The sequence below is a fragment of the Nomascus leucogenys genome, chromosome 19 (genome assembly GCF_006542625.1).
Source record: "Nomascus leucogenys isolate Asia chromosome 19, Asia_NLE_v1, whole genome shotgun sequence".
NCBI lineage: Eukaryota > Metazoa > Chordata > Mammalia > Primates > Hylobatidae > Nomascus > Nomascus leucogenys.
The window spans coordinates 76,470,374-76,492,490 of NC_044399.1; the positions used below are offsets into that span (position 1 = coordinate 76,470,374).

General features: G+C 55.8%; 1 protein-coding gene across 8 annotated transcripts in view; it reads left to right on the top strand.

Moving 5' to 3' along the window:
- ABR (ABR activator of RhoGEF and GTPase) overlaps positions 1 to 22,117 on the top strand; it is a 219,670-nt gene that overhangs the window by 127,533 nt on the left and 70,020 nt on the right. For all 8 annotated transcript variants that reach the window (XM_030800499.1, XM_030800500.1, XM_030800504.1 and 5 more), the window contains 3 exons: positions 7,490 to 7,675; positions 15,657 to 15,764; positions 19,807 to 19,867. In XM_030800499.1, the coding sequence (XP_030656359.1) occupies positions 7,490 to 7,675; positions 15,657 to 15,764; positions 19,807 to 19,867 (355 nt within the window). The remainder of the gene's footprint in view (positions 1 to 7,489; positions 7,676 to 15,656; positions 15,765 to 19,806; positions 19,868 to 22,117) is intronic.

The following is a 22,117-nucleotide window of genomic DNA, read 5'->3' on the forward strand; positions in this document are numbered from 1 at the left end:
AGATGTGAGGTGGTTTTGCCTTGGAAGAAAGTGCTCCTTAGATGTGTCTGGATGTTATGCGGAGTGATCGTGGTGTGTCAAGTTCTTTCCTCTGGGTGTTTTGCAGCCTGAGACATAAGGTAATTGTCAGAAAAGGGAGACTCAGAAGTATGGATCTGTGGAAGCTCATTCTTAACAAGAATTCTAAGATACACATTTAAGTACTTGCCATGACGTGAGGTGTTGTCACATGTCAACCCTGAGATGCTGTCAGTGTCCCAGGGGACTTGACATTTATATTCCCCAGGAATGACTGTGTAAATGTGCACATGCAGGCCAGGCGCCGTGGCTCAATGCCTGTAATCCCGGCACTTTGGGAGCCCCAGGTGGGCAGATCACTTGAGGACAGGAGTTCGAGACCAGCCTGGCCAATATGGTGAAACCTTGTCTCTACTAGAAATACAAAAAAAAGCCAGGCGTGGTGGTGCATACCTGTAATCCCAGTTACTCAGGAGGCTGAGGCATGAGAATCGCTTGAACCTGGGGGCAAAGGTCGTAGTGAGCTGAGAGTGCGCCACTGTACTCCAGACTGGACGACGGGAGTGAAATTCTGTCTTAAAAAAAAAAAGGCCGGGTGCAGTGGCTGACGCCTGTAATCCCAACACTTTGGGAGGCTGAGGTGGGTGGATCGCCTGAGGTCAGGAGTTCAAGACCAGCCTGGCCAACACGGTGAAGCCCCATCTCTACTAAAAATACAAAAAATTAGCCGGGCATGGTGGCAGGCCCCTGTAGTCTCAGCTACTCAGGAGGCTGAGGCAGGAGAATCGCTTAAACCCGGGAGGCGGAGGTTGCAGTGAGCCGATTTCGCACCATTGCACTCCAGCCTGGGCAACAAGAGTGAAACTCTGAATGTGCAGCTGTTTAGCCACACGCCAGGCTGAGTGTGTCCCATCTCTCCAGGAGTTTATCTGTGTGTACGGAGCTGTTTTCCAAGTGAGGGGCAGTGTGGCAGGTAGCTGAGGGTCCTGGTCTGGGGCCAGAGTTAGGGCAAGAACTGGCCCTGCCATTAATAGCAGGCGTATTGCACTGTTTCTCAAACTGTGCCTCTCAGCCCATCAGTGCATTGGGTTGTGAAATCAGTACAGTGGGTTGTGAAACCAGTACAGTGGGTTGAACCAGCATTTTTAAACCAATGAAAAAATATCAGCATGCATCATACACAGGAAAGATAAGTGAGGGAACTTTCGGTTTGTTGTCTGTGTGCCTGTGTATATATGGAATTGCCGGGTCCATGGTGTCTTACACCTGTTGTGGGTTTGAAAACTGCTGGCTTTGGCCGGGCGCGGTGGCTCACACCTGTAATCCCAGCACTTTGGGAGGCTGAGGTGGGCGGATCACGAGGTCAGGAGATCGAGACCATCCTGGCTAACACGGGGAAACCCCGTCTCTACTAAAAAATACAAAAAAAATTAGCCAGGCGTGGTGGCAGGCACCTGTAGTCCCAGCCACTCGGGAGGCTGAGGCAGGAGAATGGTGTGAACCCGGGAGACGGAGCTGGCAGTGAGCTGAGATCGCGCCACTGCACTCCAGCCTGGGTGACACAGTGAGACTCCATCGCAAAAAAGAAAAGAAAAGAAAACTGCTGGCTTTGGGCGGGCTCTACATAAATTCCTTGAGCCTCCGTTTCTGGATCTGAAGATGAGAGGGATGCCATTCTTTCTCTCTTTCCATGGGGTTGAGAAGACCGGGAGATCCTTCTGGGACCTCATACAGTGTTGAGTTGCTTAAGACACTCAACTGTTAGTGGAAGAAAGGAGGACAGGCAGAGACAACCCATCAGACATTCGTGAAACACGTCTTCCACACCGTGAATTGCTGTCCAAAAAGGAACATCGTTGTCATTACTGACAGGAAGTGTATTTGAAAGGAATTCAGACAAAGGATCCATACTGCCTGGCCGTACTGGCTCCAGGCTTTCAGAAGGTGAATGAGCCGTTGTGCCTCAGTTTTTCCATCTGCAAACTGGGTATACAAATAGTATGCTTTTCATGGGGTCGTTGTGAGGATTAAAGGAATTTATGCACAGAGTTCTTTTTTTTTTTTTTTTCTGAGACAGAGTCTTGCTCTGTTGCCCAGGCTGGAGTGCAGTGGCACAATCTCGGCTCACTATAACCTGCGCCTCCCGGGTTCAAGCCATTCTCCTGTCTCAGCTTCCCGAGTAGCTGAGATTACAGGCACCCACCACCACGCCCAGCTAATTTTTGTATTTTTAGTAGAGATGGGATTTCACCATGTTGGCCAGGCTGGTCTCCACCTCCTGACCTCAAGTGATCCGCCCACCTCAGCCTCCCAAAGTGCTGGGATTACAGACGTGAGCCATTGTGTCGGGCACATAAAGCTCTCAGAACACAGCCTGAGTGTTCGTTGACACTGTTACTTTCTCCAGTGCCGGGACAGGAGACAGGTTAGGGCTTCTTGGTTCCTGCCACAACACACCCGTTCCCTGAAGGAGGGAGTGGCGCCCGTCCCTATCAGACATGGAGCCCTTAGATCCCACCCGCCACCCATGAGCCTCTTCCTCTGGGCCAAGACCAAGAGCCCCTCCCTGCTCTGCCTTGCTCATGCCCCAAAGGCAGAATCTGTGGGGCAGGGGCCCCCTTCCTGATGTGCCTGGGGCAGGTCCCCCCCCTCCCCCAGCTCTCTCCTCCCCGGGGCGGGTTCCCCCCTCCCCCAGCTCTCTCCTCCTGGATTGGGTTCCCCTCCTCCCCCAGCTCTCTCCTCCCCGGGGCGGGTTCCCCCCTCCCCTAGCTCTCTCCTCCCGGGCCCCTGCTTGGCTGTTTCTTGAGCAGAGACCAGAGAGAGCAAAGGAAGAACTCGCTGGGAGGCCAGGTCTATGGGAGTCCAGGTCTGTGGCAGGAGGGCTGAGGAAGAGGAGTGGGACCCTCCACAGCCACAGCCACAGCCACAGCCACAGAAGAAAACCTCAGAGCGAAAGAATCACGCCCTCCCTCCTTTCCTCCCTGAGCTGGGAACCCTGCACCTTCCCCACCCCTCAGCTAGGAGGAAGCTAAACCTTCTGCTCTTCGGGGTGGCCTCACAAAGGTGCCAGCTTGAAGGAGAAGAAATTCGTTCCCTCCATGCTCGCTTTCCCACTCCTGACCCCATTCCCACCGCTCAGCCCCGGCCTGTTTGCTTTCAGCTGAACACTTCCTGATATGCAAAGGGCTGGGTGTGTGTACGTAAAACCGTGTGCACACACAGGGCAGACGAGCCTCCGCGCAGAAGCCTGCGTCCTGGCCTCTGGGATGCTGGTGGGAGTCATCTTGTGGGGCCCTCCTGCTTCCTGGTGGGCTCTGATTACAGGGAAGGCCTGGGAGCCTGGGCCGAGGTAGGGGGTGAAGGAAAAAAGACGAAGCCAAATGCATTGAAATTCTGGATCTCCTTGACGCTGGGAACTGAGCTTGGGAACTGTGTCTTGCTACGCTGGGGCCACAGGGCAGGCCACTCCCCACAGCCCCTCCCACCGCTGGCCACGACTGGCCGTCCTGGGGTGGACTCTCCTTCTGGCCACGTGTTGAGGTTCACAGCCGTGCTGCATCACAGGCTCTTTATCTGTAAAACAGGTGAATGACGCCTTCCTCCCTGGGCTCCAGTGATGAGTGACTCGGGTGGCATGGCAGCAAGCGTGCCAGGCCTTCTGGGGCAGGAGGTGGAGGAAGTGGGTACATTTCTTTCCCTTATTTCGAAAGGCCAGTCGCTGGGGGACAGAGCGGACAAACGGCTGTGTGAAGTCCCGCTGGCAAGTGAGAACCGGCCCAGGCCCGTCTTCCTGAGAAGCCGCTGGGCTGGGAGCCAGGGTCGAGGTCACTCGGGTCTGCTCCGAGAGCTCGAATGGTGAAATGGAGAGCCGGGGCCCGCCCTTGCCCCTGAAGCAGGACTGGGGAGGAGGGGGTGCCTGAGTGGTGTGCTGGCACTTCGGCAGAACGGCGGTGCCGTGCCAAAGCTCAGTGTGGGTCACCTTGCCTTTCAGTCCACCCTCCTGCCTCTGAGCCCACGTGCAGGACTTCACCAGAGAAAAATAACGGCCTCAAGTGTCCTGGCCAGCAAAGGGGACACACCCAGCCCTGTCCCCTCCCCGCAAGTGAGATCAGGAGTAACAGCCAAGGCCCCCCATCATGTCATGAGAACCATCTGATGCCCCAAGCGCAGGCCCCGTCCTTGTGACTGGCTGTGGGTGAGCGTCCATTTCTTCCCCTTTTGCAGACCGGGTGGGAAGTTGAGGAGGAAGCAGAACCATTGTGTCTTGTCTGTGTGTGGGTGGCAGATGGGCACGTCGCGGCGGCTTCTGAGAAATCCCGTCTCCTTGGCCTTCCTGGGACTGCCGCCTTCCTGCTTCCCTTATTTCCCCCTCAGTGGGGACTGCGCCAAGGCAGGGACAAGAATTCATGGGTTTGGGGACTCTGTGGCGACTCTGCGGGCTCCTCCGTGGGGTCCTGCGTTGAGGTGAAAAGGATAAACTCTTATGACGATGTCAATCCTGAAGCTAGTTCCACGTCCCTCATGGAGGGTGGGGAGTCCCCAAAGCTTTCAGCTCACTCACCTGGGCTTGGGGGAACACTCTTCCCTTGCTCCTGCCCCCCGGTGCCTTCTGTTTCCCTGTCTGGCATGCCTCCCCACCCGCCCACTCCTCCACCTGCTCAGCTCTCCAAGGCCCTGGTATGTCTGCCTCCTCCATGCAGCCCTCCAGGCTACTCCAGCACAACCCTGGAACCACGTGGTCGGTGCTTACAGTCGGTCGCATCGTCCATAGTCATTTCATCTGTGTTGGCCCATTTTGCCCAACTGGATTAGAAACGTCTCAGCCAGGCACGGTGGCTCACGCCTGTCATCCCAGCACTTCAAGAGGCCAAGGCAAGTGGTGGATCACTTGAGGTCAGGAGTTTGAGAGCAGCCTGACCAATATGGTGAAACCCCGTATCTACTAAAACTACAAAGACTAGCTGGGCGTGGTGGCGGACGCCTGTAATTCCAGATACTCAGGAGGCTGAGGCAGGAGAATCTGGGAGGCGGAGGTTGCAGTGAGCCGAGATTGCACCATTGCACTCCAGCCTGGGCGACGGAGTGAAACTCTGTCTCAAAAAAAAAAAAAAAAAAAAAAATGCAGTCTGGGACCATGATCACGTACGCACTGACCGGAATGTCAGTAGGTAGCGCATGGCTGTATTATCCCAGTTTCACAAATGAGGCTGCTGGTGACATGAAGCCCAGGGATGCTGAGTGATGTGCCCGCAGCAGAGCTGGGACTCAAGCCCACACTGCCTGGCCTGCACCAGGTGGAACCCCATGCGCTTGCCTAGCACGGACTGGACACCGAGGGGCCGTTGGTTCTAGCGCGGCGAGGGTCAGAAGGAGGGGCCTGCTTTGTCCTGCCTGGATTGTTGCATCTGGGCTTTTTAGAGCTCGGAGGATGAAGGAGCCAGAAGGCAGAGCACCATCTGGGTGTCTGAGTAGATGAGATGACTTCTTCCAGTGAACATGGGTTCTATCTCCATCAGGAGTGAGGCGATGTGTCTGAGTAGATGAGACTTCATCAGAATGAGGTGATGTGAAGCTGGAGTGAGGCTGGGCTGGGAGTTTGCCGTGGTTGGCTGGAGCTGGTGGTCATTGTTCAGAGGCAGCTGGCGATGGCTTTGGTGTTCCCTTCAGTGCAGCATTTTCAGCAATGGAGTCACCCATTCCCTGCTAGAATGCTTGACTTGTCGGAAAGCTCACTACCTAATCCTATGGGGGCAGCTCTAGTGAGCCTGAATCTGACCCCATAACTTTTCCCCACTGCTCCTAGGTCTGCAGAGCAACCCAGACTAAGTCTAAGCCTGTTTTTTGTTTTTGGAGACAGAGTCTCGCTCTGTCACCCAGGCTGGAGTGCAGTGGCACGATCTCGGCTCACTGCAACCTCTGCCTTCTGAGTTCAAGTGATTCTCCTGCCTTAGCCTCCCGAGTAGCTGGGACTACAGGTGCACATCACCACGCCCAGCTAATTTTTGTAGTTTTAATAGAGACAGGGTTTCACCATGTTGGCAGGCTTGTCTCGAACTCCTGGCCTCAGGTGATCCACCCGCCTTGGCCTCCCAAAATGCTGGGATGACAGGTGTGAGCCACTGCGCCCGGCCAAGTCTAAGCCTCTTTCCACGTGGCCTTCAGGTAGGTGAAGAACATCAACAGAATCCGTGGCTGGCCGGGCGCGGTGGCTCATGCCTGTAATCCCAGCACTTTGGGAGGCCGAGGTGGGTGGATCACGAGGTCAGGAGATCGAGACCATCCTGGCGAACATGGTGAAACCCCATCTCTACTAAAAATACAAAAAAAAATTAGCCGGGCGTGGTGGCAGGCGCCTGTAGTCCCAGCTACTTGGGAGGCTGAGGCAGGAGAATGGCGTGAACCCGGGAGGCGGAGCTTGCAGTGAGCCAAGATCGCACCACTGCACTCCAGCCTGGGCGACAGAGCAAGACTCTGTCTCCAAAAAAAAAGAATCCGACGTGGCTGCTCTCCCTCTGGCCACCCTGCCCTTCCCTGCCACGCCTTCCCTGTACGGCAGGTTATCAGGCCCTGTCTCCTGCAGGGCCTTTGCAGTACAGCCTGGGCATCTTTGGTTTTTTTTTTTCTGATTATTCATATTTATTCATTGTAGGTGATTTATAAAATGCAGAGAACCACACTGAGGAAATACCTGCACGTCCCATTATCCCACAGTCCCACTGCTAGGCTGGAAGGTGACGGCATCAGCTCCCGGCCAGTGCTGGGGGTTGGTCTGTGTTATCTGCCACCTTACCGTCTACACTGGCAGGCCTGGAGCATCTTGGTATAGACAGGCAGGCGTTGAGAAAGTCTGAGACTGGAGACCCCTGCCATGCGCAGTGGGAAGGGCCATCACGGTCGCTTAGCAATGTCTGCCACGGGGGTGGGACGCAGTGGGGGACACCTGAACCCCCATCCCTCTCCCTATGCCAAGTGACGGGAACTTGGAATATCAGTGAGGCCAAGACTGGTCTTGAGTAACTTCAGGTCCCTCCCCTCTGAGTCCTAGAACCACGTTCTGTTTCTTGGAAGGAAACAGCTATAGGCTTGAGTTCCCCGTCAACCCTCCCTTCCACTGAAGTGTGACAAGGAGCTTATGACTCGGGGCACAGGCTATTGTGGAAGAAAGACGCGGATCCTGGTAACCCAGTACAGGCTGCTGCTGAGCTCAGCTGCGTGGTGGGGGAGTGAGCCCCGGCACCACCCCTCGGGCTGGCAGAGCTGCCAGGCCAGGTTCCTGCCGTCGAGTGTGTGGCTTGTTGGGGCATGTGGCCGTGGCTCCTTGATACAAAGCTCGCTTCAGTGCCCTGCCTTTGGCGGCCTTGTCTGGGCAGGACTTGGGCAGCGGGAAGGGCTAACGATCGGCCCCGGGGCCTGCCGACACTCCGGTTTGTTTACCCCCGACCTCTGCTCTTTCTTCCTCTGTTTCTCCCAGCCCATGAAACCCCTGAAGGCCACTGCCACCACCTCCCAGCCCGTGCTCACCATCCAGCAGATCGAGACCATCTTCTACAAGATCCAGGACATCTACGAGATCCACAAGGAGTTCTACGACAACCTGTGCCCCAAGGTGCAGCAGTGGGACAGCCAGGTCACCATGGGCCACCTCTTCCAGAAGCTGGTGAGTCCGCCGGTGACGGAGGGTCCTCACGCAGGGCCTCAGCGGAGCCGATGGTGTTGAAGGAGCCTCAGGAGAGGACCGGGCAGCCCTCTCAGACTCCTTGAAGGCCTGAGTCCTCTCCGAGTCCTGGAGGAAAGCCTGGGCCTGTGTGTTATGGGGCGCCTGGGGCCAGTGCCTTGACTCTAGGCCTCCCCTTGTGCAGCCCTGGGAGCTTCTAGGGGTGGTGGAGACGGGCTGTGTGGATAGGCGCTTCTAGGGGTGGTGGAGACGGGCTGTGTGGATAGGTCCTTCTAGGGGTGGTGGAGACGGGCTGTGTGGATGGGCACTTCTAGGGGTGGTGGAGACGGGCTGTGGGGATGGGCACTTCTAGGGGTGGTGGAGACGGGCTGTGTGGATGGGTCCTTCTAGGGGTGGTGGAGACGGGCTGTGTGGATAGGTCCTTCTAGGGGTGGTGGAGACGGGCTGTGTGGATGGGTCCTTCTAGGGGTGGTGGAGACGGGCTGTGTGGATGGGTCCTTCTAGGGGTGGTGGAGACGGGCTGTGTGGATGGGTCCTTCTAGGGGTGGTGGAGACGGGCTGTGTGGATGGGCGCTTCTGTGGGAGCACCGTCTCCGTCCCAGAGGGTGCTCCCTCTCTGTCCCTGACGGAGCTGAGGGTGCTCCGTCTCTGTCCCAGAGGGTGCTCCGTCTCTGTCCTGGAGGGTGCTCTGTGGAACCAGCCCTGGAATGAAGGCTCCTTGCTGGGCTTCCAGTCTCCTGTCCCTCAGTGAACAGAGCCGAGTTGGGGGCATGAGGACTGCTCCCCTGAGACCTTGGGAACTCACCGCATCTCAGTGCTGCCTCTGTAAAAGGAAGCAGTTGGACACATCGGCCAATGATCCTCTCCTGAGGTCCCAAGAGCAGGAAGCACTAAAGCCCAGCCCTGCTTACCACTTCAGGGTCGGGAGCGGCAGGAGCGGGTGGGTTAACATGCAGACTTCGTGTTGAGAAACGCTCACAGAAGTCTTCTGGTTCCCTGTGCTTCTGTGACACCCTCTCCCCCAGCTCCGCCCCCTCTCTGGCTGTGTCCCCTGGAGGACCCCCAGGTCAGACCCATGGAGCCCCCTCCCCAGCTCTCCTATGTAACGTCTGACAGCCCAGCAGGCAAGAGGGAGACTGGGAGTCCAGGCCACGGTTCTTCTCTGGGTGTGAGTGGCCAGAGGACCTTCTCCTCTTTCCCTGCCCTGTTCTCTGGGTGTGAGAGGCTGGAGGCCTCCTCCCCTCCTCTGCCCTGTTCTGGCTGAATGGACAGGGCTCTGCCTTCCTCATACTGGAGAAGACTCTCCCTCTCCTGCTTGGACACTCCTAGAGCCTGTAGCTGAGTGTGTTCAGAGCTGAGCTCCTTGCCTCTGGTGTTATCTGCTCCGCTTCCTGTCTTTACCTTACCGAGTGCTTCAGACTCATTCTGGCTGCACCCTGTCCTCCCACCTGTCCTGTGGAGTCCACTTCTTGGCCATTGCTCACAGCCGCCTTTTCCTCTTCTTGGCCACCCGTGGCCCTCACCTGGACAGCTGCATACCCTCCTGTGTGGCTCCTGCCTCCAGGCCCACTCCCCTCCCACCCCCACCTCTCCTTAGAGGGGAGAGAGTCACTGAAACCTCGACGTTCCCTTCAGCGGCTCCCCATGGCCCTCGGATGAAGGTCAGGCTCCGAGGAATGGCTCGAGAGACCCTTTGCACGCTGACCCGTGTCCAGCCCTGGCCTTGGCAGCTTCCTCCCCGCACCCCTGTGCTCCTGACACTGGACTTTCTGTTCTCAGTTCCCAGGGCAGGCACTTTCTTAACTCTTCGTACTGGAGGCCCATGTGCCTGAAACGTCCTTCTCCCTCTCTTCTGGCTTCGCCTGCTCAGTTCCCAGCTTAGAAGGGACCTCCTCCGAGAAGGCTTTCCAAGTCGCCCAATGCAGGCCTCGTGCCAGTCCCCGTAGTGAGCACTAGTAACTGCCTGACTCCCCCAAACCACAAGCTCCAGGAGGATGGACTGCATTTTCTTTATTTGTTGAGAGGGATTCTCACTCCTGTCGCCCAGGCTGGAGTGCAGTGGCGTGATCTCAGCTCACTGTACCCTCCTCCTCCCGGGTTCAAGTGATTCTGCTGCCTCAGCCTCCCGAGTAGCTGGGATTACAGACACCCGCCACCACGCCTGGCTAATTTTTGTATTTTTAGTAGAGACGGGGTTTCGCCATGTTGGCCAGGCTGGTCTCAAACTCCTGACCTCAGGTGATCCGCCCGCCTCGGCCTCCCGAAGTGCTGGGATGACAGGCGTGAGCCACTGTGCCCGGCCTGCATTTTCTTCTTCTTAGACTCCCAGAACCAGCCCAGTGGTCACTGCATGAATGAGTGAATGCACCGTGATCTTGACCGTTGGGCCTGGGGAGAACTCGGAAGGGCATCGAGGGAGACATCGCAGGGCCTGAGATTTCTGTCCTGAGAGCCCTGTTTCTCAAGCACAGCTTCTAGAGCCAGGTCACAAAGTGGGCTTGAATCCCGGCTCTGCCAGATTAAACCTGCAACTGGGCAACTCACCCAAGCACTCTGAATCAGCTTCCTCATCTGTAAAAATGAGGATAGTAACAGTATTTACCTCATTGGGTGATTTTGAGGAGTTAATATCTGAAAAGTGCGTGGGGCTGAGTGCGGTGGCTGTAATCCCAGCACTTTGGGAGGCTGAGGCTGGAAGATCACTTGAGGCTTTGAATTCAAGACCAGCCTGGGCAACATAGCAAGACTCTATCTCTACAATGAAATAGAATAGGCCTGGCTGGGCGCAGTGGCTCACGCCTGTAATCCCAGCACTTTGGGAGGCTGAGGTAGGTGGATCATGAGGTCAGGAGTTCGAGACCAGCCTGGCCTACATGGTGAAACCCCATCTCTACTAAAAATACAAAAAAATTAGCTGGGTATGGTGGCATGCACCTGTAGTCCCAGCTACTCAGGAGGCTGAGGCGGGAGAATCGCTTCAACCTGGGAGGCAGAGGTTGCAGTGAGCCAAAACTGTGCCATTGCACTCCAGCCTAGATGACAGATTGAGACTCCATCTCAAAAAAAAAAAAAAAAAAGAATAGGCCGGGCGCGGTAGCTCATGCCTGTAATCCCAACACTTTGGGAGGCCAAGGTGGGTGGATCACCTGAGGTCAGGAGTTCAAGACCAGCCTGGCCGCCAACATGGTGAAACCCCGTTTCTACTAAAAATACAAAAATTAGCCGGGCGTGATAATGCGCATCTGTGATCCTTGCTGCTACTCAGGAGGCTGAGGTGGGAGAATCACTTGAACTCGGGAGGCAGAGGTTGCAGTGAGCCGAGATCATGCCACTCCACTCCAGCCTGGGCGACAAGAGCAAGACTCTGTCTCAAAAAAAAGAAATAGAATAAAATAAAGTAAACGGAAAAGTGCTTGGAACAGGGCCCGGAACATTGTAAATTAATAAGTACTCAATAACTGGTCATTATCATCAGTGCCATCATTATTATTAAATTGGGAAAAGGCACCCCGGAAGGTATCCTTTCAAGGGAATGCCGTACTCTGGTTCTAGTAGGACCCACCTGCTTCCTCCAGTTCAGGGATGGTGAACACCTGTCCTCACTGCCTGCTCACCTGAGCTGAGTGGCCTGGGGGGCATCTTCTCATCCCTCAGGAGGGTAGAAGAGAGCAAGTCCAGGGTTGCTGGAAACGCTGTCACAGTTTATCTTTGTCACTTGGACCTGGCTGTCCCCTGTTCTGGTCTCAGCTCCACAGGCCTGGCCGTGAATCTGCTGCCCACCACCTTCCCTCCCCAGCATCAGGAACTGATGCCTGAGGCCCCCGGGGCTGCAGGCCTGGGAGGGCCCGGGTGGAGCCGGGTCAGGCCTGGCATCCGGAGGTGGTTTATTTTCGGCCGAAGTCTCTGGGTATTTGATTATTCATTACTGAGAGAAGGGAATTAGCATCTCTGCTGTTTGTTTTATGAGATCACTCCAGTGCCAGGCTGCTGTTTCCAAGCAACCTGCACTTCCCAGTTAAGGAACCTGCCAAGCCAGGCCTCGGGCCCTACAGCCTGGTGACTGTGGCAGCGGCAGTCCCTGAGATGACCGTGACCCTGGACACAGGCCTCCGCACAGCTGCCTCCTGCCCTGGCTCCTGGGAGGGTGGTGTGCCAACCCGGGCCTCCAGGCTTTCTCCTTCTCATGGGAAAGGAGGCAAGAGGAGCCTTTTCCTGAAAGAATATCAGTGATTTGACGTCGGCTTAGGAAGCGACTGTCTAGCACGTCTTGTGTAGCGTGGGCACTGATGGGCTGGGCCTCAGTACTCCCTGGAAAAGAAATGAACTCCCTCCCTTTCGGCCCCGCCCCCTTTTAAAGTCAGGCCCCGCCCCCTTTTAAAGCTCAGGCCCCGGCCCCCTTTTAAAAATCCAGCCCTTCTGCAGCTGAGACCTGAATGCCTCTGGCCTTGGTGTCACCCCAAGCGTCCCCGCTCGCTCTCCCCTCTCTGACTTTTCCAGATGCCCCCAGCTCCCCTGCCCCACCAAGCTTCCTCAAAGGGCTCTGCCTCTGTCCCGGGAGGCTCCAGGCTCAGCCGATGCTGCGGCCAGCCTGCCCTCACCCCTACCTCCATCCCTACCCCCACCCCAGCCTCCATCCCTACCCTCACCCCAGCCTCTCTGGGTCCTTGGGGAGCATGAGGATCCTGCAGAAAGCAGAGTGGTCCGGGGTGGGGATCCACAGCAGCCCACTTCCCCCAGCACCTTGGTGGGAAGCAGAGGCCCCTGAGGAAGCCAGGCAGCAGCTGTATCCCCCTTGCTACTGTATTGAAAAACATTTAAACCAGAAACTCCAGAGAATAACAGCAAAACCTTCTAATGAAGAAAATACAGCGTCACACATGAAGGTGGAATCTCCCCTCCCTTCCTCCTCCCTCTTGAAGCAGCTACTGCCATGAATTTGGTGGATAGCCTTCTAGACTGCAGTTTGTGTGTTTACTACATATTTGTATCTATTTGGGGTTGGCCTGTACTTTAAAAAAAAAAAAAAAAAGACAAGGTCTTGCTATGTTGTCCAGGCTGGACTTGAACTCCTGGGCTCAAGTGATCCTCCTACCTCAGTCTCCCAAGTAGCCAGGGCTATAGGTGTGTGTACCACAGCTCCCAGCTGCATGTACTTTAAAAATGTGTCTAAGCCAGGCGTGGTGGCTCATGCCTGTAATCCCAACACTTTGGGAGGCCAAGGCGGGCGGATCACCTGAGGTCAGGAGTTCAAGACCAGCCTGACCAATATGACGAAACCCCGTCTCTACTAAAAATACAAAAACTAGCCGAGCGTGGTGGTGCGTGCCTGTAGTCCCAGTTAGTCAGGAGGCTGAGGCAGGAGAATCGCTTGAACCCGGGGGGCGGAGTTTGCGGTGAGCCGAGATTGCGCCACTGCAGTCCGGCCTGGTGACAGATCGAGACTCCATCTCAAAAAAAAAAGTATATAAGTATACATGTATATCATATTTTACAGTCCAACCCATGTTCGTTTTGGGGCTTGTCAGCAATGCTATGTGTAAATCGGGTGCATCGGCGTTCGTGGCTGTGTGCGCAGCTTCCCCCGTTTTGTGAGCATTTGTTTCCAGTCCCTCCACTATGAGGAGGAAAAGTGAGGTGGTGAACACCCTTGGGTCCCCTGGGGCACACACATAGGCCATTTGCTCCAGAGCACTGCTGTCTAATGGAAATAGCTTATGAGCCACATACATCATTTCACATTTTCTAATACCCACCTTTTTGTTTTGTTTTGTTTTTTTGAGACGGAGTCTTGCTCTTGTCGCCCAGGCTGGAGTGCAGTGATGCAATCTCGGCTCACTGCAACCTGCACCTCCTGGGTTCAAGCGATTCTCCTGCCTTGTCCTCCTGAGTAGCTGGGACTACAGACGCGTGCCACCGCGCCCGGCTAATTTTGTATCTTTAGTAGAGACGGGGTTTCACCATTTTGGCCAGGTTGGTCTCGAACTCCCAACCTTAGGTGATCTGCCCACCTCGGCCTCCCAAAATGCTGGGATTACAGGTGTGAGCCACCGCACCTGGCCCCTAATACCCACATTTTTAAAAGTAAAAATAGGCAGGTGAAAGTAATTTTGAGAATATCTTGTATTCCCACAGATCCAAATATTATTTCAACATGTAATCAGTATTTAAAAATTAACGAGGTAATTCACATTCTCTTTTACATACTAAGCCTTTGGAACCCACTGTGTATTTTACACGTCCGGCACGTCTCAGTTTGAACCGGCCGTATCTCAGGTGCTTGGTAGCCTCATGTAGCTGGTGGCTACTGCATTGAACGATACAGCTCTGCAATTTGTATGTAAAAGTGGATTTGCTAAGCAATCGATGGGCTGTGCCTATCCTCAGCTTTATTAGTTCAAAGCCTATTCTCAGCTTTATTAGTTATTAACAAATTGCTCTCCAAATAATTGTACTAATTTACACTCCCCCGAGTAATCTGTAAGCGTTTAAATTGGCCGGGCGCGGTGGCTCACGCCTATAATCCCAGCACTTTGGGAGGCCGAGGCAGGTGGATCACCTGAGGTTAGGAGTTTGAGACCAGCCTGACCAATATGGAGAAACCCCGTCTCTACTAAAAATACAAAATTAGCCAGGCTTGGTGGCGGGCACCTGTAATCCCAGCTACTCAGGAGGCTGAGGCAGGAGAATCACTTGAATCCAGGAGGCGCAGGTTGCGGTGAGCCGAGATCGCACCACTGCAGTCCAGCCTGGGCAACAAGAGCGAAACTCCATTTCAGAACAGAAACAAAAACAAAAACAGGGAGTTTAAATTTCCCCATATGCTTGCCAGCCCTTGCTATCAATTAGACTTTTAAATTTTGACCCTTCTGATGAGTATAAAATATCTCGTGATGGCTTTAATTTGAATTTCTACCCTTTGGTCCCTTAAGAGGAAGTGCTTATACACAGCGCAGCGAAGCCTTTCCATAAATATTTGGGGAATTGACTTACGGAGCCTCGGTTTCCCCTTTTGCAGAAAGGGGCGATGGGATCTGCCCTGCCTCTCAGAGGAGGTGAGGCTCTATGTGGTTGTGACTCAGGTTGTGACTATGTGTGAGTGACAGGCAAATGTGTAGTGAGGCTGGGGCTTTGGCTCCTTGGAGGTAGAGGAGGTGGAAGAGGTGAGGACGGGGCCTCGAGGCCAAGGGAAATGGAAAGACAGCGTCTTCATTTGTTGTTCTGTTTTCTTTTTGAGACGGAGTCTTACTCTGTCACCCAGGCTAGAGTGCAGTGATGTGATCTTGGCTCATTGCAGCCTCTGCCTCTTGGATTCAAGCAATTCTCCTGCCTCATCCTCCTGAGTAGCTGGAATTACAGGCACGCGCCACCACGCCCAGCTAATTTTTGTATTTTTAGTAGAGACGGGGTTTCACCATGTTGGCCAGGCTGGTCTGGAACTCCTGACCTCAGGCCTCCCGAAGTGCTGGGGTTACAGGCGTGAGCCACCGCGCCCGGCCAAGATGGCACCTTTAAATGTTGTGCCCCACGCTGCACGTGGGGAGGGAGGCCTGAGCAGGCCACACGTGCCAGCTGCCCCCAGCACACACACCCCCCTCTCCCCCTGCTCCGGCTAATTCCAGGATGTGAAGGAAGTATGAGACATTAAGGGATTTCAAACCCTGGGAGACCTTCACGGTGCTGAGGAAAGCTGGATGCTGTGAGGAGTTGAATTTCTAGCAGGCCAGCAAAGGCCCTAGCCTGGTCTCCCCAACCCCAGACCCCCTCGTTAATCTTATTGGCTGAGCTGGTTTCCATGGAAACTGTCCAGTTCCAAGGGACACTGTGCTATGTTCATCCCTGCGTTTCCCCAAGTTCCCAATGAGCTGAGTGAGAGGTTTTCAGTGCACGGTGAAGCTTTCATCCATTCATTAATCCTCTCCCCTCCCACCCTCCTCTCCCTCCGTTCCCTGACTCCTCCCTGCAGGCCAGCCAGCTCGGTGTGTACAAAGCGTTTGTGGATAACTATAAAGTCGCTCTGGAGACAGCTGAGAAGTGCAGCCAGTCCAACAACCAGTTCCAGAAGATCTCAGAGGTAGGCAGCTCCCCGCACAGCCACCCTGACGGACACGGAGCTTTGGGGCTGCCCAGAGCCCTCGGGTCTCCCCTCCCTCGCTTGCCAGACGGTGCAGTGGTTACTCTCATGGGTAACACTTAGCCTGATACCTGCTTTCTTGCACCTGACATTTTCCCTCTTAATAGGAAACGATCTATTTTATTTTATTTTTTTATTATTCTCTTTCAGATTAGAGAGAGGAACAGGGGAGGCAAAAAAAAAAAAAAATTCAAGGCAGTGTTCTCCCACCCTACACTGTGGTGACCTTGAGCAAGTCACGTCTCCACTCTTGGCTTTTATGTCCTGTCCTGTAGAATGAGGGGTTTAGACTTGGCCAGATAATCCTTTTTTGTTGTTGTTTGAGACAGTGTTGCTCTGTCACCCAGGCTGGAGTGCAGTGGTGCCATCTCAGCTCACTGCAACCTCCACTCCCTGGGTTCAAGTGATTCTCCTGCCTCAGCCTCCCAAGTAGCTGGGATTTCAGGCGCCCGCCACCACACCCAGCTGAGGTTTGTATTTTTAGTAGAGATGAGGTTTTGCCTTGTTGGCCAGGCTGGTCTCGAACTCAGGTGATCTGCACATCTCAGCCTCCCAAAGTGCTGACATTACAGGCGTGAGCCACTGAGCCTGGCCTGGCCAGCTACTCCTAACCCTGCTTGATAAGAATCACTGGTGCAGTGTTTACAAAACAGATTTCCAGGCACCTTCCCTGGAGCTTCTGATTCAGAAGGCTTTGGGTGGGGCCCAAGAGTCTATATTTGAACAAGCTTCTGGGTGATATTTATGACAGGGAAGTCTTGAGGAAATTTGGACTGTAGGTCGTCTTTTAAGGTTCTTGCCAACTCTAAGACTGCAATCCCGTAAACACAGAGAGGGCAAGAGCCACTTACGTGGAGAAGGAGCCTTGGAATCCCTGGCCCAGTACACGCGTGCTTCTGCTCCTGTGGCCCAGCTTCCTGGCCGGGAACACGCGTGCTCTGCCCAAGGCCCAGCCTTCCTGGCCGGGAACACGCGTGCTCTGCCCCTGCAGCCCAGCCTTCCTCCCGCACTCCTCCGCAGGGCAGAGGTGCAGTCCCGTCTGCCATCAACATTTCTACCCAAGAGGTGGCATGGAGGGACAGTTGCTTAGGATCCTCTAGGACAGAGCCCAGTTCATCCCTTTGTCCAAAAAGACCTCAGTGACACCCCTGAAGCACTGGCCTTGCAGGAACAGCCGCCAGCTCGGGGCAAGAGAACCTCCATCCTAGAAAAGGGGAGAAGCTTCTGCAGTTTTGGGAGTCCTGCCTTAAAGGCCCCTCTTGGCCCTTTGTGTCCCCATCTCAGCTCTAACGCTAGAAGAGTTGGGGAAACGCAGGATAGTTTTCCTGAAACTTCAGGGGTGACGGGCGATGCCCATGTTTAGAATCCACCGAGAGGCAGCAGAGAAGCTGACAGATGGAGATGAACATGTCAGCTTCATTATTGTTAAAAAAAATGCAGCTTGGAAAATGTGGATTTGGATCTGTAGCCACAGTGGGCTTGCTGACACTTCACCTCTGGAATGAAACGTACCTATTGAGGCCGGGCGTGGCGGCTCACACCTGTCATCCCAGCAGTTTGGGAGGTTGAGGCAGGAGGATCACCTGAGGTCAGGAGTTCGAGACCAACCTGGCCAACGTGGCGAAACCCTGTCTCTACTAAAAATACAAAAATTAGCCTGGCGTGGTGGTGCACACTTGTAATCCCAGCTATTTGGGAGGCTGAGACAGGAGAATCTCTTGAACCCAGGAGGTAGAGGTTGCAGTGAGCTGCGATCACGCCACTACACTCCGGTCTGGTGACAGAGCGAGACCCTGTCTGAAAAAAAGTAAGTATCTATCGAGTCCCTTGCAGGAATAGGAAACCACAGGGCCCTCCCCACAACGAGGACAGAGCCCACGCCTCTCAGCCAGTGTGCAGAGAGGACGGCTGACCATAGTTTCTTCTCCCAGACCCATGGAGCAGATGAGTCACCCTCTGCCTGGGAGGATGAAGTGCAGGGTGGGGAAGTCCCTCTCCATGGAGCCAAGTGGCTGGAGAGGCCAGGTGCAGTGGCTCACGCCTGTAATCCCAGCACTTTGGGAGGCCGAGGCGGGAGATTGGCTTGAGCCCAGGAGTTCAAGACCCGCTTGGGCAACATGGTGAAACCCCATCTCTATTAAAAATACGAATAAAAGGGGCTGGAGAAATGGTGCTTCCCCCGCGGTTTCCAGCCCAACCCGGGAACTACCTGGACTCCCCTGGTCTGTGTTCAGAGCAGCCCTGCCGAGGCTGCCCAAGAGCCCGGGGTCAGACATGGTGCAGAGTGTGGGGTCTTCTCTTGGCCTGGGCTGATTGCCTGTTCTCTGTGCATAGGCAGAAACCACACCCAACCGTAAGCCCCTCAAAGCCTGCCCACCCTGTAGGGCAGAGCCAGGCCCCTGGCTTTTTGCCAGGTGGCTTCTCATCCTGACTCACTCGATGACGTGCTTGCTTCCTGCTGGCGCTGCCACTTAATTACTGCAATTAGGCTCCTCTCTGCAGCAGGAGTGATTTCATACCCTAGACTTCACTGGAGGGGGCGTGAGGAAACATTCCCGAAATCTGGGAATCCAGGCACCAGCCAGAGACACAGCCTGGGGACGCTGAGTAACCCCCACCCCCAACCCCCCAAAATATACACACACTGGGGATCCAGGCACCAGCCAGAGACAGCCTGGGGACGCTGAGTAACCCCCCCCCCCAAAATATACACACACCCAAGCTCCATCTTCAGGAGTTTTCTCTGTCTAGAAACAGCTTGAGACAGAATTAGGAAGTTCCTGCTGTCTGGGCACTTCCTCCCCCGCAGACCAAGCAGGTGACATCACCTGAGCACCTGACCTTGGCCTCACCTTGCCTCCTGCCTTCCCTCCCACACCCCTCTTTGAGGCTCCGTGTGCTTGGTCTGCCAAGTGGGGATGGCATTACAGCTCCAGTTGCAGGCTGCACTGTCCTGTTAGCAAAAGCTGGGGCTGGAACCTCTCTAAAGGAGGGTAAAGAGGCTTGGAGCAGATGAGTCACCCCTGGGGTCTGTTTCCAGTGCTCACTACCTGTCACCTGGCTTGGGGTCCAGGAGGGGCTTTGGCTGTTCATCCCTCGAAGCTTCCTCTGGGACGCCCAGCATGGACAGTGGTGGGTGGGGAGTGTCGGGGGTGCTGGGGGCTGAGCAAGTGCTCTCTGATGGGGGTACGATGCAGCTCACTGTTCTGGGGAGCTCAGCGTCTCTGCTGAAGGCCCACCACTTCCCTGCTGGCGTGTGGGACCCCTCCTTCCTACCTCACGGGTTGCTCATGCTCTAGAGATCGAGATGATCGGCTGGAGGACCTGGCGCTGCTCAACTCAAACCCTGTCTGCCCTTGGCCGACGTGTAGGGTTCCTGAGTTGGGGTTCTTGTAATCACAGGGCTCCCTGCCAGCCTCTTTCATCTCTGGGACCTGGAGTCCCTTCCTTCTTGCCCATGCCCCAGCCACCGGACTCCACGAGGCTCCAGGAGTTCACAGGTGTGGTGCAGGGGATTGGGGTGGCAGAGGCATCTCATGGCCATGGGGCTCCTTTGTCTCTCTTTTTTTTTTTTTCTTTTTTTTGAGACAGAGTCTCGCCCTGTCGCCTAGGCTGGAGTGCAGTGGCGCAATCTCGGCTCACTGCAACCTCCGCCTCTCAGATTCAAGCGATTCTCCTGCCTCAGCCTCCCGAGTAGTTGGGATTACAGGCTCCTGCTACCATACCTGGCTAACTTTTGTATTTTTAGTAGAGACGGGGTTTCACCGTGTTGACCAGGCTGGTCTCGAACTTCCGACCTCAGGTGATCCGCCTGCCACGGCCTCTCAAAGTGCTGGGATGACAGGCGTGAGCCGCCGCGCCCGGCCTCTGCTCTCATACTTGCACCCTGAGTTTCAGAACTCCCCTTACTGCCAGGCTCACAGTGGGGGCTGGGAGAGGTGAGGGACAGAACAGGCTATGACTCCTCTCCTCCCTTTGGCAGGAACTCAAAGTGAAAGGTCCCAAGGACTCCAAGGACAGCCACACATCAGTCACCATGGAAGGTACCTCGGGGAGCGGGCTGGATTACAGGCACCTTCCTTTGTCTGGCTGTGTGGGCAACGGGCTGCGTGAACGCGGCGCCCTTCCCCTTGTGTGTGCATGTGAGTGTGTGAGCGTGTGCGCGTGTGAGCGTGCATGTGTGCGCGCGTGTGTGCGCGCACGCGAGGACTCCAGCCTCGTGCCCAGGCAGCCAGCCAGCTACAAACGTGCTCCTCTTTAGGATGCCAGCAGGCTGCTGGGTCCCTCCCTCCCTGCCCCTCCTCCCCTTCCCCTTCCCTCCTCTCCTCGCCACGCGCCTCCCTCCCCTCCCCCTTGCTGGAAGAGCACTCGGAAGCGGCTGCTCCATGCTGGAGTCTGTGCGGCAGCATCAGCAAGGTGGCTGAGTGGCCGGGCTGCTGGTGGGCGCTGGGGAGCCTGGAGCGATGGCTGCACGCTCCCGCTGCGGAGACAGAGGCTGCCATGGAGATTCTCCTCATTATTCGCTTCTGCTGTAACTGCACCTATGGTAACCCAGGTGCCCGCTGTGGGAGGTGGCGGACCCTCCCACCTCTGGGGGCCGGCTGGAGTGGGCTTAGATGTGGCTGGCGAGGTTTGAGGGCCACAGGGAAGGAGGGTGGGCAAGCGGCTGGACCTGAATTCCCCCTTCGTTTTGGCGGCGTCCAGCCTAGAGTTGAAACCTGGGGCTGCTCAGAGCAGGGCCGTTTGCAAATGGAAGGATCAGGCTGGAGGGGTCCAGGTGCCCCGAGGATCGGTGGGGAATTGGTGGGCTAGCGTGAGAGAACTTCCTGGAGGGGCTGTTAGGGAGAGACGGCCACGAGCTGTGCCCGCAGACGTAGTAGCCCTGAGGCCAGGGAGAGGGTCTGCGGGGGCCAGGCACCGCGTGGCGATGGGTGGCCGTGGTCCGGACGGCGACGTTGCCAGCCGAGAGGGCGCCAGCGCGAGCCGGAGGGAGAAGTTGGGAGTTTCTTTGTTTCTGGAGAGAGGAGCGGAGGCTGGGCGGCAGGGTATTGTGTGCTCGGTGCACATGCAGCAGCCGGCGGAGGACACGGCGGGGCTGGGGGAGCAGGAAGGAGAGGTTTGTTTCCAGCCGTGAGAGACCCCCAGCCGAGGTCCAGGCCCTTAACTGTGGAAGGCAGGTCAGCAGTGCCAGCGGGAGAGGGGTGTGGCAAGCTACTCTGTGAAGGTCACACACACACCGCCTTTCCGTGGAAGGGACCCGGACCATCCTCTTTGCAGCTCCCGCAGCTGACTGGGGGCTGGGGGCAGTCCCGGGACAGGTGCATGTCATCAGCAAGACTGTTGATCACAGGAGGCTGAAGCCGGCCCAGGCAGGGAGGTGTCTAGAAGCCCGTGGACCCTGCCCCAAGAGGCAAGATGTGCCGAGGGGTGTCCTGACTGTAGCCGGGAGCGGGGTGGGCACGTGTGGCTCCCAGGCCGGCTGCTCTGGGCCTGGGTCTGTGGGAGCAGCAGGCGGCTGATTTTAGGACCTTCCTCTTCCTTCCCACCAGGTGTTTCGGCTCTGCACCCTTCTCAGTCACTTTGCTTTCCTATCTCCCTGGTAACCCGGAGCTCCTTGTCGAAGGCTGACGTGAGGGGGGTGGCAGCTTGCCAGAGGAGAGATGGCAGGGCTCCTTCCCAGAGGCGGCTGTGCTGGAGGGGCTGTGTGGGGCCACTGTCCCTTGACCTTCTCAGGACCCTCTCGATGGAAGCAAGCTCTGAGGCAGCCTCTCTGCTGCGGCCCAGCAGGACGGCTGCGGGAACCCTGTTCTCACTTGAAATTGGCCTGGTCAGCGATCGGAGGAGAAATGGTGTTTTTGGTCTGGTCTAGGAGTTGATCAGGTCTTGACTCTGCCTCCCTGAAAAGGAAATGTACCCTTGGCTTCCTCTCCCTTCCCCAAAAGGAAGCTTCGACTTAGTGAAACGGACCCGGGACCTGGAGTTCACGTTGCTTCGGTCTCCGTGATACTGTTGTTGAAGTCAGCTTCAAAGTGGGGATGAGGAACGAAAGGGCCAGCTCGTGAGGAGGGGCTCACCCCATCCTGGTCACTCTTTCCACGAACCCTCCTGTGGTTCATTGAGGTTTTACAGGTGCTGCCTTCCCCTGAAGAAGGGGCAGCTCAAAGCGAGGAGCGTGGGCGGATCTGCCCAGCTCCCACCACTTGTAGCCTCAAGTCTCTGGCCTCAGTTGCCTTGTCTGTAAAATGGGGCTAGTGGTCATTGCTTCCCTTTTTAATCACAGGAAATAATGCAAG